Source organism: Micropterus dolomieu, linkage group LG06 (assembly GCF_021292245.1).
Source record: "Micropterus dolomieu isolate WLL.071019.BEF.003 ecotype Adirondacks linkage group LG06, ASM2129224v1, whole genome shotgun sequence".
NCBI lineage: Eukaryota > Metazoa > Chordata > Actinopteri > Centrarchiformes > Centrarchidae > Micropterus > Micropterus dolomieu.
This window is the reverse complement of record NC_060155.1, coordinates 6,141,908-6,154,159: the sequence shown is the minus strand read 5'-3', so window position 1 is coordinate 6,154,159 and position 12,252 is coordinate 6,141,908. Positions and strand designations below refer to the sequence as shown.

General features: G+C 41.9%; 1 protein-coding gene across 1 annotated transcript; it reads left to right on the top strand.

Moving 5' to 3' along the window:
* Positions 1 to 2,811: 2,811 nt before the first annotated feature.
* LOC123972276 (junctional protein associated with coronary artery disease) lies at positions 2,812 to 10,234 on the top strand. Its single transcript, XM_046051652.1, has 3 exons — positions 2,812 to 3,137; positions 5,284 to 9,170; positions 10,200 to 10,234. Exons 1-3 carry the CDS (start codon positions 2,812 to 2,814, stop codon positions 10,232 to 10,234), a joined length of 4,248 nt encoding a protein of 1,415 aa, XP_045907608.1.
* Positions 10,235 to 12,252: the final 2,018 nt, after the last annotated feature.

Below are 12,252 nucleotides of genomic sequence, written 5' to 3'. Positions count from 1 at the left end.
AAGACAAGCTGACATATTTCTTGGCTTAGGTTTACTGTTCTTGGAGCTGTTTTCTACGTATGTAGCTGCAACAATTAGTCAAGTAATCGATTGGTCTATGAAAAGAAAATTAATCGGCAAATATTTTGATAATTTCTTAATCATTTCGGTCATTTTAATGTAAAAATGCCAACTATTTGTTGGTTCCAGCTCCTCTTGTGAGAGTGAATATAGTATACTTCGGTTCTGGACTGTTGTTCGAACAAAACAGGATGTAAGGATGTCACTTTGGGCTCTGGGACGTTGTGATGGGTATGCAAATGTTTTAATATATTTCTTTTACTAAATCATTTATCAATGATCATGAAAGTAGTTGTCACAAGAGTTTATTTAAGTTGATTTGTTATTAAGATCACACTCGTTGTTCAAGGTAAACTACCAATATGAAACCAGTGCATTTTGTTCATACACAGAGGAAAACACAATGCACTGCGACAACAGGTACTCTTTCAGAGTTTACTGCAGCCCCGGTAAATGTTTTTAGTCTGTGTTATCTTTGGTATTAGATATGAATCTGTTTACATATCTTTGGACGGTCAAGTGTCATTTAAATAAGTCTTCGTTCTGTCACATGACCTCCATCCCTAATGTATAATGTAATCAATCAATATAATTTCTTTAAAAGCATAATAGTGTTAGAAAAAAAAAAAAAAACACATTTGGCATCTCATCGCCCTAACTTTAAGCAAGAAGTCTATTCTAACACTCATGTCTTTGATTCAACACTGTACTTGTCCTTTCAGTGTCACCTTCATAATGGAAAACGAATAGTGAGCCACTATTCAAGTCCAAACATGATTAGCCAAAATGCTAATGTGTGCAAAGCCTTTGATCACCGTGCTACTGTTTTATAAGCCATCCGCTGTCATCTCCAGGCAGGAAAGACTGTTATAGCCACTAATTAATATATCAGACAAGCAGGGCTGCTTTTGCATTCCCATACACACACAAGTGAACACACAAACAGCAGAGGAACTCAAGAGAACAGACTCTTCACATAAAACTTTTAGTCTGTGTTAAAGCACTCATAAAACAAGATTCTCCTTTTTTAACCTACTTGCAGAATTATATTTAGATCTGAAATGAATAGTCAATTACACAATAAGATGATCGATAGAAAATTTGTCAGTTATTTTGATGTTGATCGTTTAGTAAGAACAATGAGAACAATTCTCAGAAATGTCCCAGTTCCCACAATGTCTTTTGTGATTGAATATCTTTGGGATTTGGACTGTTGGTTGAACAAAACATGCAGTTTGGTATTACCTTTGGCTTTAGGAAATTGTGATGGGCATTTTCCACTTCACATTACACAATATCTGCAGATTAATCGGCAATTTGGCAATTCATAATCTGCTTGATTTAGTGACAAGACACAGTGACAGTCTGAGAGAAGCGCTAAAAAACGTCATTCATCATGTCGACATGTTCACCTGAAAAGTTTCAGTTTGGTTGGTTTTGGTTTAAATTTAAATTAATATATAAATAAATACAATTTGATGCACCCACAAGAATCTACTTGTGTAGTAATAAAAAAAATCATTAAGATGAATTAAATGGTCAATATACACATTTCTAGAAGTAAGGTTCATGTTATAATATGACATGAAACCTTAAGATTTACGTTATATTAATTAGTTTCAGTTCTATTTATGCCTATATTTAGTGTTCATTTTAGATTTTTTTGTTAACACTGCAAGTTAGACTTCAACATTGAACTGGATTTTATGATTCGGGAGCTGAATCACTTTAATTACATGTAATAAATGTACCATATTTTTTCCCGATGCCATTACGACAGAAGAAATACTGGCAACTTACAAATGTACAGTACTTTGCTTTATATTGAATTCTCCATTTTCCTATACAGATGGTGTTGTATTAAGTTACCAGAATCGCAGATATATGATGCAAACTATAGTGGAGGTCAGGAGATTACCGTAAGAGTATCTGACACAGACTGTTAGTATGGTGAGGTATTTAATCTCCTCTTTATACTAAATGCTGAAGAATTACTTGTAGTTTCTGTTAACTATTCTTATCTATTGGAGAAAGTACATCATTGTCCACATGCATCGATTAGTGCAGCTGACCGAATGCTGCTTTGAGTATCCGACAATAACAGCGATTGTACAGATGGATGAAGAATGTTCTTCAGAGAAACTGCTCGTGTTGAGATTAAATCATATTTTCCACTGTATTTATCCCAAAGAAAGGGAAAAGAAATCATTATGTAGTCAGTGGTTTAATGGATAGGAACAACTCTCAATTTAGCAATTCTTACGCTGGACAATGGTTCCAGACAATTTAGAAAATTTATGTCTTTCTGAGGATGGAAGGGTACAGCTAAGCGCCCACATTTTCTGGTTTCTAGATTTGGGAGCGAATTGTCCATGTTCATAAAAATCAACTGGACTACAGAGTATGGATTAAAATAATTCTGCAGTGTGCACCTTTCAACTTCAGTTGCACATTGCAGAGTTGCCCTTGGAGACACAACATCTGGACAAAAGACTGTGTTTAATTTAGAACACTTAAGTGAGCTTCCAATAAATCTGTATTTTTTGACATTGGCTAGAGTGTTGAAAATGACAATTCATCCATTTAGGTGCATGCAGAAATAATCTGTTCACATGTTACCTCTTCCCTCCCCTGTCCTCCCCTTAGTGATGGCCTCTGCTGAGCAACCGTGCTCCAGCTTCCACCAGCAGCACTGCGCATAAGGCAACACACCCACCTTTGCCCTCCTGCCCAGAAGTGAGAGACACCACCATGTACAGTGTGGAGGACCTCCTCATTTCGCACGGATATAAATTGCCCAAGAGCGGCCCTCCGTCTGCCACGCCTTATGACAAGCGCCCTGCTGATTACCAGCGTGAACTTGTGGACAACAGGGCTGGCCGGGGGACATTGAACGGGTATGAGGCGGACCGGGGGGCATCTATCACAGGCATCTATGGCAGCAGGCAGGCACTGGTGAAGGGCTACCCCGCCACAGACAACGAGAGCGGGGAAAGGAACCAAAGGAGAAAAGAAGCCGGTATCGGTATCCTAGGTGACGCTCAGCCCTTGGGTGATTCTCTTGCCACAGATAGTGGGTGAGTGTTTTTTTCCCTCTGTTTTGCGATCCCCCACACCCTTTACCTTCCCTTTTTTTCCTCTCTCCCCCTTCTCACTGGGGCCCTTCGGTATTGCATGCAAAACTGAGTCTGCACTGCGCAGGGTTTTTTTTCCTCTTCCCTTTCCCCTCCTTCCAGAGCTGCAGAACACTGTGGCTGCAGCAGCACCACTGACATATCTTATGCTATGATATGAGGAATTATGAAAGGTGCCTTTGCACTCGTTTGAGTTGTGTAAATGCCTGCGCAGAGAGGTGACTTGTGCCTCAGTGGAGCCCACCCATGCACTGGTATCGTCTCCACAGCCTCCACCACACAGGCAGATGTAAACAGCAGCACTAGACAGTGAGCAAACTGAGGAGGACTGAACATGCCTCAAGACAGGCGCGTAATCACTCCACTGTAAACACTGGCACACTGAATCACGCCCAGCACGTGCTCTGTGATGTAAGCATGTTGCTGGGCAAGGGTGCACAGCGCGGCTCCCCTCAGCCATACAGTAGCATATGCTGCTGAGGATGATCCACTGACTCTGCTGCTTAAATGAATGAGTACAGTGACTAACACAGTGATATAGTGCAGTGCAGATATGAGATGAAGCGCTTAAAATGGGCATATTATTCTTTTAATTAATACATTTTTTTAGTTCTCTTTTATTATTTAATAGACTGGATATTTTACTAACTTATATTCTGGTAGATTTTAATTTGTTTTTTTTATGGAACTGCTAACTGTAAATCAAGCCCCTATGTGGCTGTATCATAAATATGAATCAACTAGCCTGAGAAAATACAATTATTGATTTATTTTATTTGAAGGATCTAATGGTTACATATGAATTTCAGCAAGGATTTCAAATCCACGCTCCCTTGTTCCATTATAACTGACTGTCATCAGGGTGGCTTAAAACATGCTTGAATGTGACTAAATACTGTATATTCATGGATATCACAGTGTTTCTTTCGCTTTATTCAGCACTGCTTTTCCACCACACCAAGAAAACAGCTTAAGAAAAATTGAAAAATAAAATTACAGTGTACTCTTACAAAATGAAAAAGAGTGAACCTCTGTTTTTTAGACTTAATCTTTATGATTAAGTGTATTTCTAAGAAAATTGTTTTAGCAGTGCAAAATGCATTACAGCCATATCCTGCAGAGGTAAATATGGACCCATAACTAAAATCATCTCCAGGCGGCACACCTTTATCACACTGCAGTGATCACTCGTTGCCCTATTGCTATTTTTTGTTAAATTCAGCAAGGATTTTAAAAAGGATATAAATATTTGTGATACTACATATTCACCCTAGCAACAAAATCTAAATCTGATTTTCTCCTGAATTATCTTTTATTGTGACATAGTGAAGCAGAGTACTTTAAAAGTTTATTGCTTATAGGTGGGTCATACTATATTTCCTAAAAGGGTACAGTTTGATCTTGATAATTGAGTTATGTGGTCAATTAAACAGAAAGAAAGAGGTACTTTTGCTTTCGCGTCAAATCAGGTAATGGGATGTTTTTGCTTAGCCTTTTTCTAAAAGCCACAGTGAGTGTCCAGATGACCAGCTTCCTATATAAGGTCAGCACAATTTAACATGCAGATCATATTGCAGTAGCATCATAATTTCATGGTTTCTTCAAGGGGCCGCTGACTTAAGCACTTGTGTCTCCTATGGGCTGGCTCTCCTTGATTAAGTCGCGTCGGAAAGCCAATACTGCCAAAACCAAAACACATGCTTGAGATTGGCATGGACATGGCTCTAATATTTGACAATTATCAAATCTCAAAATGGTGGTGTTGTTTTATTATATTATTATAGAAAATTAGCTAATACTAATTTTGATTCATTTTGTTTTGTTTTTGGGAAAGGATGTTCATTGCAGATAATTGAATGTAAGAATATTTTCTTTTTAGTGGTTCTTTCAAACTATGGAGCACTGTCAATCATATAAAAGAATATTGCCTTTTAGATACTATTCTGTGTTTGTCTGCAAATATAACCCTAATGACTGTGTGTCAGTAACTCTTGCAACTTCTGTAACCGCAAGTGTTTGCAAGTGTCAACCTAGATTCAGAGTTCACATCACTCTCCTTCTATGACACTTAACTTTTCTGTCTTTGCAGATTTTACGATGTTCCCAGTTTGACTTATTCAGAGCCGCTGAGCTATGATGAGAGGGATGTTTCCTACTGGCGAAGGAGAGGCCAGGACTTCAGCATCCTCCTGGACTATGCTGATGGCAGGGAGCTGAGGGCCTCTGCTGGTGCATGGAGGCCACAGGCCCTGATTGCAGCAGAGGAACACAGAGCAGAGAGGCAAGCGCAGCAGCTATGGGAGGACATTTCCTGGCTAAGGGACTTGGACGCAGCCCCTGGTCAGCTAAGGGTGACAGGGGAGAGGAAGTGCCAGAGCCTTGGTACAGAGGAGTGGAGGCCTGCTGTGGGCCTGGGAAGGCAGCTGTCAGATGGGGACGGGGAGAGGTGGGTTCAAGACCAGTACCGCCGCCTGAGGACACCGGAAGGTTTTTTTCACCCTAGAACTAAAGCAAAGTCTCAGTCTCTCCCCAGAGTTTTGTCACCTGACAGAACTGGCATCAGAGAGCTCATTCCATCCAGACCTAGCCTACCTGATAGACAACAGAGGATAAACAGCACTGTCTTCTCTGGGCCCTATAGTAGGTATATCTATAGCGGTGCTGTTGTCAGGGACCGGTGGGGTAGGAATGCTGGGCCAAGCAGCCATGTTGCACTTTTACCAAAGCCCAGGTTCAGCAGGCCTTTAAAGCCTCCGTCATATGAGATTCACCAGCAGACTAGGGGTAGCGCAGAAATGCTTGCTATAGACCAGGGTGCCAAACAAAAAGACAGGCCTATCTATTATCCAAGGGGTGGGGAGCTGAGACATGACTATTTCGCACAACACTCTGCCATTTCTGGAATGGAGCCCCCAGGCTACATCCCACCCCCATCTTATAAAAGGGCCCCACCCCCAAGAGCAGTTTCACTTAACCGCAATGAAATTGCAAACCTAAGATGGAGGGCAGAAGCTCTGCAGATGCCCAGCTCAGATCCTGGAAGGTGGTTTTCCAGGCAGGCAGGCGGTTCATGGCTGGAACATTATGGAGAGCGAGGTGCATCCTATCGGAAACAGGTACATTCCGGACATGAAGAACAACCAGGCCATGCCCGTCAATTACCCACTGAAGACCCAAGAGGGAAGCAAATCTCAGGAGGGCCTAGCGGAAGTTCTCTCACTGACTCAGACAAGATCCGTAACATCAACAAAGAGACTCCACCCGCTAAGATTTTAGGACAATCTACACATGATAGTGCCTTTCCTCCCCAACAGGGGCCAGCTCTCAATACTGACAGCCGCAAAACAGCTCTCAATGACAACGACAGCAGTAATCGATGGTGCAACAGGGGAATAAACAAAAAAAGTGACAGTGTAGCTTCTGAACAAAACCGTAGTCAGTTTTTTCCTTCATCTATTCTTGGTAAACCACCACCTCCTCCATGCAAGCCGGCTGACCAGGGTGTCTCTGAAACTGTAACAGAAGTAAAAAAGGTTGAACAACCTGAACCACCTGAGAAAGACAAATCCAAGAATCTAAAAAAGAGACTTAGTGAGACAATTTTTTGTTTGGTGTCCGTCCCTGTTACTCCGCAGCTCAGTGGGACAATCCGCGATCAGAATAACAACAATGAGAAGTCACCCGACCCAGCGGACAGTCCTAGTGACAACAAAACTGGCCATTTAACAAACCAAAGTCTCCAAAGCACATCTTCAGCTGAAGCTGAGCTGCAAGCACTAACTGGTAGCATAGCGAGCAGCAAAACAAGCAGCAGAGCAAGCAGCAAGATGTTTAAAAAAGTACCCTGGAGACCCCCTAAGATAAATCATTACAAGGAGATGAAACTGTCAGGAACCTGGCCTGCAAACCAGTATCGTGACCAGGAGACACAAACTAGCCCAGAGGCTAGAAAACCTGCCCCTGAAAACAAGGAAGCACAACAAGAACCTGTCCCTCCTGGCACTGAAGTCCCTCCTGATAGCAGTAGTGCAGTGGGCACTGCCTTCAGTTTTCCTATAAAGGGAGTGAAGAGCCTGAAACTGTCAAGCAACAGCGCCTTCTCCCTGACCGCCACCTTCTCCAACCAGCTGAACAAGAGCACAGCTCAGCAGCCAGCAGTACCACCCTCAGGAAATGATGTGGAGGAGACCAAACCAGCAGCAAACAGTGGGCAGGAGGCATTTGAACAGTCCCTGCTGAAACCAGTGAGCCAGCGACCATGGGATGCTGTCAAAGAGCTGGAGACCATCAAAAAAGAGGTCAAGGATCAACAGCAGCAGAGCAGCAAACAGGCCAGTGTTGACAAGTGCATAGAGGACCTCAACGAGGCCTACAAAGACATATTGGAGCTAGGCACTGCCAGCAATAAAGTCCCAAATGGTTCTGTTCAAATCCCAGAGCGTATCAAAATCCGATTGACATCAGAACCTCTCAACAAGCCCAGTAGCCTTAGGCGCAGTGCAGTAAGCTGGTCTGTTGACCCAGAATACAGGGAAGTCAAGAGCGCCTTCTCCAGGCCTGCGACAAAGTCAGTAACCTTCAGCAAGCAGCTTAGGGAGGAGCTCCCTGTCCCACCCCGGGAGACAGGTTTCAGAGAATACAGGGTTGTAGCGCATCTTTCGCGCAGACGGAGCAATGATGGCAGGACAGTAAAACTAGACCTGCCAGATGAGCCTATTGAGACACCACTTTGTGACTTCAGTCCAACAACAAACACTGCAGCAGCTGAGGTGCCGTGGGCAGATAGACAACCCATGCAGGATGCCTCTACGCTCACTAGTCCTCCTGATTATGAGGACATATGCCAGACTTTGCGTCAGTCTAGAGACCCGATGGATGTCAATAAAGCGTCCACAGGCAATTTTAAACCTAATGACGCAGAGCCTCTTCAAGATCTCAGTGTTGAATCAGAGGAGGAGTGCCCTATTTGTAAAAGAGAGCTTGAGAATCAGATGAGACAGGGCCCATTGCCTCCACTTCACGAGGAGAATAGCTCGGACAGCTCAGCCACTCAAAATGGCAGTCCACCACAATGCGCTGCGTTAGAAAGTCCAGCAGAAGATACAAAAACAGAGCAGCCGAATGACTCAAGTTTGAATCAGTCAGGGTCTGACCTGAGTGCTGAAGCAAGGGAGCAGCCTTCATTGACACATGAAAATGTAGGAGGGGGTGAAAAAACAGACAATGCTCAGGCAGAAAACTTGGACAATTTATGCGCAGTTAATCCTGCTGAAACCATACCAGTAAATGGAACTACAGAGGACAGCGCATCCACACTATTTGCAACTGATGTGCCTGCAGACCCCCAAGTCATAGAGGAACATAATGTCAGTGAAACAGTAACTAAAGAAGTAGAATTAGAAGAGAAGGAAGCCATTGCAGGAGAAACACCTGAAGGCAGTGCAGACATACAGACAGCTGAAGTGAAAAGTGAGCGACAAGATAATACCACTTCTGATGACAAGCAGGAGCAAGAAAAGAAGCCATTAGCTGTCCCAGAGCATAGACTTGGACGGACTCATCTGGGGCGAGACCACCCAGCGCTACCGGAATTTCCACCAGATAGACTGCCACTTTCAGTTCCCCCAAACCTAGACCGCAGGCTGTCTCTTAGCTTGGAGGGAGAGAGGAGGGGCAGGGGCCCCTCCCACCGAATCGAAGCGCTGCAGAACAAGCTCGCTGTTTCTCCAGGTCGGGTCGCAGTTGAGCGCCTGGCCCGAATGAGGGAGGTGGATGTTATGTATCGTATGAGGCGCCTCAGCATCAGGAGTACTGACTCTGGGGAGGGGGAGGCAGAGGCAGAGGGCAAGGACGAACAAAAGCAGGAACCCCACCTTGCTCCTCCGGCAGACAAGGAGAACGATCAAGAGGTCACCGATTCACAGCAGGTCTCTGAGGAGACAGTGTTGCAAGATGAGGAGGAGTCATCTCTCTCAGGTAAGACAAGAAAATTAGATGAAATAAACTATGACATGCGGAAATGTGTTACACAAGTTTAGAGGACTGAGCTGTACACATGTAAACACATTCTGAAATTATCATAGGTAACTTTAAAAGCAAAACATTTATTTACCTTGAGGTTCTTGGTACACACATATTTAGTAGACTACCAAATTGAAAAAAGAAAAGGGAAAATACCAAAAAAACTATTTATTATTGTTATATATTTCTTCAATGCATCATGCAATTTCACTGTCCCTATCCACAGATTTATTATGCACGCTTCAGGATGACTGCAGACTAAACCACGAGTGAATGTGATCATGACATTTAAATGCTGACAAATGTGTGGGTAAAACTAAGTAATTACTTGCTTTGAAAATCAGAATCTTTATATAGACATATGTATTAATAGAAAATTATAAACATCTGGGTGTTTAGAAAAGAAAGCCATTTCCAAAACATTATTCTGTAAAGGAGACATCAAAGTGTGTTAAGAGATTTATTAACTGTTATGGGCATTTTCCTTATAAATCTTAAAAATGCAAATTACAAAAAAGGTTATAGTTCCCTGTAAGTAAGGGAGCACAAGTGTGCATAAAAACTTAGGAGCGCATTGCATCATTTACATCCAGACGTCTCTAGTTATCAAAATTGAAGAAGCTGTCAATGGGTCTTGCTGTTAAAGACATCTCCACAAGATGGTGTCAGTGCCCAAAGATAGTGCAAGTATTCTACCCCCCTCAGCAAATTCAAATCCATTAAACATATCACTGACAGTTACTGGAATAAATAGAATAAAAGAATACCAGAAAACATGTTTGAATGTTCTGTGAAAAGGAATTATTTTCTGCAATACTACGTAATTTGCTGTGACATATATTGCCATTTGTTTGTCAATACTTTTGCACTTTGCACCTTATTACCCCTATCTTCGGTTAAGATAAACTATATGATAAATACAATACTAGATATAGAAAGAAATACGCTTTATCTGAATGAATATTTTTCTCCTTTATGTCCTAGAACCACATGATCCCAGCCGAGTGGAGACAGTGTAGAAAGACTGCGTCCGTCATCTCCATCTGAGGTTTTTAGCTCCAACACTGTGACCTGGCTGCCTACTAGAATGCCTTCATCTCATCTTGACACTGAAATGGCCTTCTTGTCCGACAAGAGCATTGTGTACACCCTCACCCTCGGCGCTGCGTTGACTACTAAGAGTGCTGTTCCACTGCCAAAGGGAGGTGCCCCTTTAACTTGTGGGGCAACTTCCACCCCAGATCCCTCCCCTGCCTTCCCAAACTGACTTCCCACTACCCCTGTCTGTCCTCCATCCCCAAGCCCATCCTCTAATAGGGTTTATGATAGTTAGTCTTCTTGTAGCGGCTTGTCCTTTCTATTCTATCCTCCCTAAGCTTTTCTCATTGGCAGACATTATGCAATTCTGTCGTGCATACTAGAACTTCAAAAATGTCCATAGTGAATACGGTCGAGACATTTTTTGCATACTGAATGAATCTGTTTGTTTACGGGCGAGCTGTTAAGGATATGAATGTAAGCGTTTATGTTTAACCTAACGTAGACATAGAAGGGTTATTGTCACAAACCTGTTATGTTGCATTAAAACTACACCAAAATAAACTGCGTTTCTGATTGACGTGGTGAGGCGACAGCTGTTTCAGAACTGGACATCACTGTCTCTGGCTCAAGAACTGTTTTGATTTTCAGATGAGAGCAATTAGCCTTTCTTTTTTTAAAATTTATGACATTGTGCCCTGACTCATTGCTTTTGTATACACTGCAACCATAACCCATAGAGCTCTTCAATGAAGAGTGACTCTGCACCATATGACATGATAGATCAGTGACCTAGTATACGATACATTGGTTCTACGCTGGAGAGGGAGAGTTGCCTTCTATAACCAGATGTGTGTTAGTCCCCTGATCAATCCGTTGTATAGCTCCCATTTCCAGGTAATTTCAGGAAGCAATAAAGGCATGGATTGAGTTGAATTGGTGGTCGGCAACTTTGATAAACATAAAAGATGGATATAGGGATATAGAACAAAAAAAAAAAGACGTAGAGCAATATTGTTGTACAAACAGCTCAGTGGTGTAGTGGAGCTACCTGTAGGAACCATTGTCAGGAGTTTTAATGTAAATGTGTCATTCAGATCATATTACAGGGAAATGGAATCGTGTCAGGGTATATGGGGTCTTAACGGGGGTGGGTGCTTTACTTCATCATATATATCTATGTTCATACGTCTGTATTGCAAAGAGACGACATTTCACTGAATATTTATTTTTGTTATCATCAAATTGTTAATCAGTTTGCATAATGTACAAAATAAAGTATATTTTCACTATTTTAAGAGATATTTTGTATTTAACCATGAAATATTATTTCTCCTCACTTAAATCAAGCTGAAAGTATCATATGTCTGTATAGTATCATACTGAGAGTAAACATAAAGTAAACATAATTTTCTAGTGCTTTAAAATCTAACAGAGTGATATAAGAAGGGATGACCCTGTGGTGTGCCTTGATCACACGATTTGGTTTCAGTGAGCGATAGGGTTCATCAGTGCCGGTGTTTACGTGATGGAAACGTTTTGATTGTGCCACGATTTCCTATTTGGTAGTGCTTTTTCATACGCTAACCGTCAATGTTGGACACTCCTTGTGATATTCGAGACATCAATCCATCTCAGCTGTGTCTCATATGTTGGTGGTCAGACGTGACCTGTCTTATTTTTGTCTTTGTATGTCTTCCAGTTCAAATCATGTATTGTTCTGTTGTTGGTTCCTCGAAACATGTTTAGAAATAAAAGTGGGAAATTATTTTCTTTCCTTCCTTCTACCCTTCCTTTCTTCTTTCCCTCCTCCCCCAATTTCCTCCTTTGTTTCTTTCATTTCACAGCGTGTCCATTTTGTGTAAATTGTTCTGCTGTCTGAAATACTTATTGCACTAAAGGATACAATGCAGCATGCTATTTTAGGCTAAAAACCACATATTTGCAATAACTATAAAAATACTTTTTTAAATACAGGGGTTTTTAAGAAATTTCAAAT